The 6,812-nt window shown below is 41.2% G+C and overlaps 1 gene segment (V, D, J or C); it reads right to left on the bottom strand.

Annotated features, from left to right (window-relative positions):
• Positions 1 to 6,074: 6,074 nt before the first annotated feature.
• Positions 6,075 to 6,555, bottom strand: LOC102036913. The segment is given in 2 exon segments: positions 6,075 to 6,391; positions 6,525 to 6,555. Coding segments are annotated over 2 exon segments (348 nt in total).
• Positions 6,556 to 6,812: the final 257 nt, after the last annotated feature.

Below are 6,812 nucleotides of genomic sequence, written 5' to 3'. Positions count from 1 at the left end.
AAGATTAAAACCCAGAAAATAACATTGCCCCATTAAAAAAAAGAAGGCAGGTAAAAATGGAGACAGAAAGAATGATAAAACGGCTGGGAAGAAAAAGAAAATGAGCAGGTTAGAAATGGAAAAAGGAGATTGGTAAAAGTCAGAACTGGAAGAAGTGCCTGATCACCAGCCCATTGTGTCTAGTCTGCTATACTGGTTGTTTTCATGCCCAACCTCTATAATATTTCCCAGGAGAATGAGAGGAAACAAAATTATTTATTCCTTTCTCCGTTCCTGAATTTCCAAGAGCTGAAAGACAATGGCTGCAGACACAGAGATCTCAAAATCTTTGCTTTCAAATTCTACAGTTTCATAATAGCACATCTCATTTTAATAAGCAACCTATAAAGCATTAATTTTGTTCTCATGGCTGCATGAAAAATTATCAATATTAAACCTTTAATTAAGAATGTTCTTGTCCCCTAACCAGTACCACATAGATCAAAGAGATCTGCCTTCTTACTTACCTATAACCGTAAGTTTTGTCCCTCTGCCAAAGGACAACCGCTCATTATTCACACCATTTTGCAGCTGCAGAAAAACCTCTCCTCTACTCCCACACCTCTGAGCCAAGACTGTGGACTAACCCTCGCCTCATGTGGTATCAGCAAAAGAAGCAACACTAAGTACTCAGGTCCCCTAAAAAAACAGGTCTGTAAGGGAATGCCACCAAAATCTGTGTGTCTAAACAGCTGTGATCAAGATCAGAAATACCCTGCCCAGAGCCCTTTTGCTTTAGGCATAGGTGAATCAGTTGTTGGAGGTTCCACCACTTCTTTAGAGGACATTTAGCTCTTTATCTAGGTTTCAGAACATTAAAAAATATTTCCCATATGCAGACTGAGTAATTTCTTTTTGTCAGCTAAATAGACACATTTCCTTCAAATTTTGTTCAATATTTTGAGTATTTTTCACTGATAAAATAAATGCCTTTTTTAAACATACAAAATAATTTCTAATACATAGCACAGTGTCTCTGTCCACTCTGCCCTTCATAGAGGTTCCTAAACGTGCCCCCTTTCCATTTCCATTTCCATTTCCATTTCCCTTTCCCTTTCTCTGGAAGGCTTTCCTTGAAAGGATGTCTCTGCTTTTATTCTCTGTCCTCCCTTGGTGATGATTATTCACATTTGCTGCAGAAATGCCTATGGTCAATGAGGGGTCAGCATATTCATTTTTACCAGCTCAGGCATCTCAGATAAACTTTGGACTTCAAAAAATGTGCTGATCGTTTTTTCCTATGGAGATTGAATTTCACTGTTTGTTATCAATTTATTCTGTAGTGGCACAATGTGGCACAAATATCTGAGGCATCAATTCTTCCATAATTTCTCAGCATCTGAGCATCAGCCTACTTTTCCCCAGATTTGGACAATCCAAATCCATAAATGTGGCTCAGAAAGAAACATTCTCTGAGAGCTCCTTCCCCTTGAAGTGAATCATATATTCTTCTTCTGTGGTGTTCAGTGGCTGTTTATCATGTATTCTGAAATAGTAAGACCGTTGTCCTTAATGATATTTTTATCACCATCCTGGCTAGCCTGTATAGTGGAAAGAAACTGGCTGTGCTGTGGAGAGCTACTTTCCATAACAACAAGGACTTAAAAATCTGCAGTAAGATTTTAGGATCGCTTATTATAAAGTTAAGCATTTATTTTTGCCTTCTGTTTTATCAACCAAAAATGCTAGCACACAAGTTTTTCCTAGTTATCTGAGACAATACATTCTTTAATTCACCCTGGGAAGATCCAAGGTAATTTAAGCTTGTATCAGCTTGATTTTGTTTCCTAGACCCGTTCAAAGTGTAACTCTAAGTCAGTTCTTTCCAGAGAGATAGACAGCTTTTCACTGACTTGTCCTTAATCATCTGTAGCCCCAGCAGAACCAGCGTTATAGAGAGTAGCTATACTTTTGGGGAATTTTTTGTATGTGTTGATTCATTAGGACAACTTTTTTTAATGTCATGCACACATTATTTGTCCCATTCCTTATGCTCATTCTTTCTAGGGACAGCTTTTTCTTTACTGAAAACACATTCATTCCGTTCTCCAAAATGAAAGGTATGTCCCTACCCAGAGGACCCAACTTATTCTGTTCTGTGAAGTAGACAGGGTTACTAACACACACCAGTTTAATAATGTTAGGGAGGATAATAATGGAATTCTCTAAAGAGAAGACATGGCATTTGAAGCAAATTAAAAGAGGAAACAAAAATTTCTTACCTATTACTGTAAGTTTTGTGCCACTGCCGAAAGAGAACCCAGAGGTGTACACAGTGACAAAGTGATATATCATAAGCTAAGAGAAGGGATGCACTGCAGCTGCCTTACTATAAGCAAAGGTTTAATAATGTTAGGGAGGTTAATGATGATGTTCTCTAAAGAGAAGACATGGCATTTGAAGCGAATTAAAAGAGGAAACAAACATTTCTTACCTATTACTGTAAGTTTTGTGCCACTGCCAAAACGCATGTCAGCACTGCTCACAGTGACAAAGTGATGTATCATAAGCTAAGAGAAGGGACGCACTGCAGTTGCCTTTCTATAGGCTCAAGCTTTAGAAATCGTTACTGTTCTTGGAATCCCAAACATAACCCATTCTTTATTTGAGCTGGTTCACCTTTGGCAGCAAACTAGAACAAATCCCTTTGTTTCCCCTTCCATGGCAGGCCAGCTGTCTTGAATAGTCTTTCAGGATCCCCTTCAGTTTTCTGATAGGTTAAAATAATCCACACAAGGAGAGCCCAGAAGAATCTGTTGACTGGTCCCAGACAAACCCTTCATAGCCACTAGGAAGAACTGCAGTGAGACAGTGGGGATAGGGATTACAGGCAACCTTTGCTCTCACAGGCATGAGGCAGTCAGCAGATATTGGAGGATTATTTAAGAGAGAAAAGCCCAACACATTTTATGTAGTGCCTCTGAGAGATACCTGCAACAAGTCAGAATTCTTTCTCTAACACTTGTATCACTTAAAGAAAGAACCATTTTGTCATCTATTGCAAACATTGGTGCTTCAGAAAAAAAAAGAATTCCATCTTTGCACAGTTGGTAGGCTTTAGGTGCATCTGCAGTCACAGTTTGGATTGGTGAAAATGAATTTCGATTTATCAGAATTTCCTAGCTTGCATGCCGTGGAGGGCAGGCTCAGTTCTCAGATGGTGAAAGTAAGTCCCAGCATAGAAGGTCTGTTAAGAGGAACCAAGGCAGAACACGCCTGCTCTGCTGCAGGATTCTCTGCAGCTGCCTTCACACGCTCTGCCACAAGGCTCATGCACCCATGGGTTTTTGTAAAGGCTTCCTGGGGAATGTATCATCGTGGATCCCCCTGTCCCCACAATGATACAGTCTCCTACAAAAACAATCCCACCCATGACTCCACCCCCTCATTTTGTCAGCCAGGAATGATTGCCATGATTACTTATGCTGGTTTGGACGGCTGTACAGTTAATTTCCTTCATAGTAGCTACAGTGAGGTTGTGCTTTGGGCTTGTTCTGCCAATACTGTTGACAAGAGACAAATGTTTTTGTTTTTGCTAAAGTGCTTACACAGCATTCAAGGACTTTTCTGCTTCTCATAGCCCCATGCTAGCAAGGAGGCTGGTGGTGCATGGGAACTTGGGCGAAGGGACAGCAGGGAGAGCTGATCCCAACTGATCCAAGGGATATTCCATATCCCATGGTGACACATTCACTATGTGAAAGAGGCAAGTAGTGGGAAGAAGAAGGAAGAGAGAGATATTTGGAGAGATGGTGTTTGTCTTCCCAAGCACTGTTATGTGTGATGGGGCCCTGCTTTCCTAGGAATGGCTGAACACCTGCCTGCCCATGGGAAGAGGGGAATGAATTCCTTGTTGTCATTTGCTCGTGTGCACAGTTTTTGCTTTACCTCTTAAACTGTCTTTATCTCAAGCCATGAGTGTTTCACTTGTGCTTGTCCAATTCTCTCCCCTGTCCTGCTGGTGGGGAGTGAGCAAGCAGCTGTGTGGGGCTTGATCCTGGCTGGGGCTAAACCATGACACAACCACAGACCACATCCTTCCTTTGCCATTGCTGTTTCTATATGATAGTCCAATCACCTCCCAGTGTATTCATTATCGCTGAATTTATAATCTCATGATTTTGTTCTTATACTCAAAAATGTAATACTTTTTATTCTTTTATTGGTTGGCTTTAAATGCAGTAATTTTTCACTTGGTAGTGTCATGGCCGTGTTCATGCTGCTTTCCTTTCTACTCTTTCTCTCTTCTGCCCCCAGGATGAGAAGCAAACCTCCAGCTCACAGTTTGCAATTTTAGGCTTGCAATGAGAGTAATTTGCTACTACAGGCTGGTGTTTGTCTCTGTAGCTTGGTGTTGCTTGAGAGCATCCTGCCAGGGCTTGTGACTCTGCCTATGAAAAGGCTTCATCTAGGAGTAAGAGCAAGCCTTCATTTTGCAGACTGTCTGAAGAGATGGGAACTGATGGGGAGAGGTAACATTTATCTCCCTCCTTTATATGTAAGGGACACGGTCTTGTCTCACAAAGTTTCAACACATAGTTAGTAACCTGACCAAGTATCTGTAGTAAACCTGTTTTTCATATTGCTCTTTAATGGCTTCCTTTGAGTCTGTGTGGATATGAAAAATAGACTGTAAAGCACAGGAGAAAATCCCTCAAAATAAGGTCATTCTACTAGGAAAATCACTATAAAATTTTTTTTTCTATTATTTTCAGATATCAGAGAAGAACCCCTAATTTATGATACAGCCTGTTTAGCTGGGAAGAGGTGTTAGTGTCCTAGAGAAGGGAATGAGAAACATAGACTAGTATGTAACATGTAGGGCCAGGAGAGAGGACTACAGAACATGAGGTATCGGGCTGGTCATCTCAGCATGCTTCTGGGTTGGTCTCTCTTCCACAACAGTGAACGGAGTACTTAGTCACTAATTATGTCTGTTTATACAGAACTTTTGTTTGTATATATTGAATTCTTCAAAAAAATACATTTAGGATTTTTTTTTTGGCTGTCACTGTCTAAATAATAAAACCAATAGTGGAATATTATTTTCCTGCCTTGGTCTTATTATATCTGTGACCTTAACACTATTAATTCAGGGACTTAACACATTGGACTAAAACTCATTTAAGACTATTCTGTCTGCATCTCCAGTCTAGAGCTCCATTAGTGTACTTACTGTCACTTACAGACTCTCTTCCATGAGGTGTCTTTCATTTAAAAAGAAGGAAGTCATCTCTCTATTAGTTTTGAAGGAGTATGTGGTGCTAGCAACTTCTCAGGTCATGTTCAAAAGGCAATTTCCAAGACATGCCAGCAGAGACCAGTCTTGTTGCACCTTAATGCTCCTTTGTAACCTGTTAAAAGGAAAGGACTTGCAGGCCATGAATTCAAATAAATGTGAGTGACAGAACAAAGGGGAGGGAGATCCTTGATTTTTATTTCCAAGTCTTCCATAGGAGGCTTTTTGAGCTTTGGAGGCTATGCTGCCTAAGATTTCAGACAAGGAAAAACAACAATGTGTAAAGAATAAACATTTAGGGATATATTTTCTAACAATTATATTATTTTGGTGGGAGAATTTTACAGGAAACTAGAGACTGCATCAGTCATACCTATCCTCCATTCTTTGGAGTTTATGGAAGAAGCAGGTGCAAAGAAGCAGGCCTCTCTACAGAGACTCCCTGAGCTTTACAGACTTGTTTTAGAGACACTAGCATGCTTTTCATAAATATCCAATGCTTTTGACCACAACTCCATAAAGTTAAGCAACAGCTCTTCTTCAGGGCATATCTGTGCACTGAAAAGATATGATGGTGGAAGGAGGGATCTGATTAATAATTTGGCTTCGAAGACAGAGGCTGCTGCACTGCTCTGTTGCTCTCCAATTCAAAACATTCTGAGTCTATTGCCCCAACCTCTGTGAAGTCTTCTTTCTGCTCTTCCTCTTCCCCTCTCCTGACTGTCTCACATTTTTCAAAGACTCCATCTCTCACTCAGAGAAGGTGGGCATTTTATCTTGGTGTTCAACCCCATTGCTACACCGTGTGATCGTTCGCAGCACAGAAATACATGGTTGCATCGTGGGCTGCCACATTCTTGATTGTCATCAGAGAGTAATCAGTATTCTGTCTGGTTACTTCAAACTTGGCCTCAGAGTAACCATCCTCATAAGAGTTATGACTCCATGTACTACTGCTAACTATTAACTTCAAACCATTTCTTGGAGGCTGCTGGTACCAGAACATATAGGCAAGGTTACTGTAATTCTGGTAGCAGGAGATGGTCAAAGAGCTTCCAGGTCTCAGAAGGATTTTTTCAGGCCACTGACCAACGTAGGCTCCAATCCCAACATCTGCATTAACAAGAGATAACAAGAGAGAGTGAGGAGTAGGAGTACAGATGATGACCAAAGGGATCCTCTACCTAACAGTAGCCCTGCATGGCTGGATGAGAGCCCTGCTGCAGATGGATCTGTTGTCTCTCACCAGGTAAAAGAGCAAGCACAACAGCCAGCATGGCCCTCCGGCTCTCCCCGAACAGTGTGCTCCTGCTCACTGTTAGACAAGAGTTAAGAGACTCACGCCCCTCCCCTTGCCCTGATTTGTCTGTCAAGTCTGGGCAGGGAAGAGAGAAGGGACTGTCCAGCTGGGATACTTTCTTTGGTGAGCCAGTAAAAGCAAAACTAAATCTTCATGTGGCTGCGTGGTCTGCTTTAGCTTGTCAGCAGCTGAGCTGCTGACACAAATGTGGAATTTCTCTCAGACCAGTATATT

This window comes from Geospiza fortis, unplaced genomic scaffold (genome assembly GCF_000277835.1).
Source record: "Geospiza fortis unplaced genomic scaffold, GeoFor_1.0 scaffold2364, whole genome shotgun sequence".
In the NCBI taxonomy this organism is placed as follows: Eukaryota; Metazoa; Chordata; class Aves; order Passeriformes; family Thraupidae; genus Geospiza; species Geospiza fortis.
Note: the sequence above shows the minus strand (reverse complement) of the source record. Positions and strands in the feature narration are given on the sequence as shown.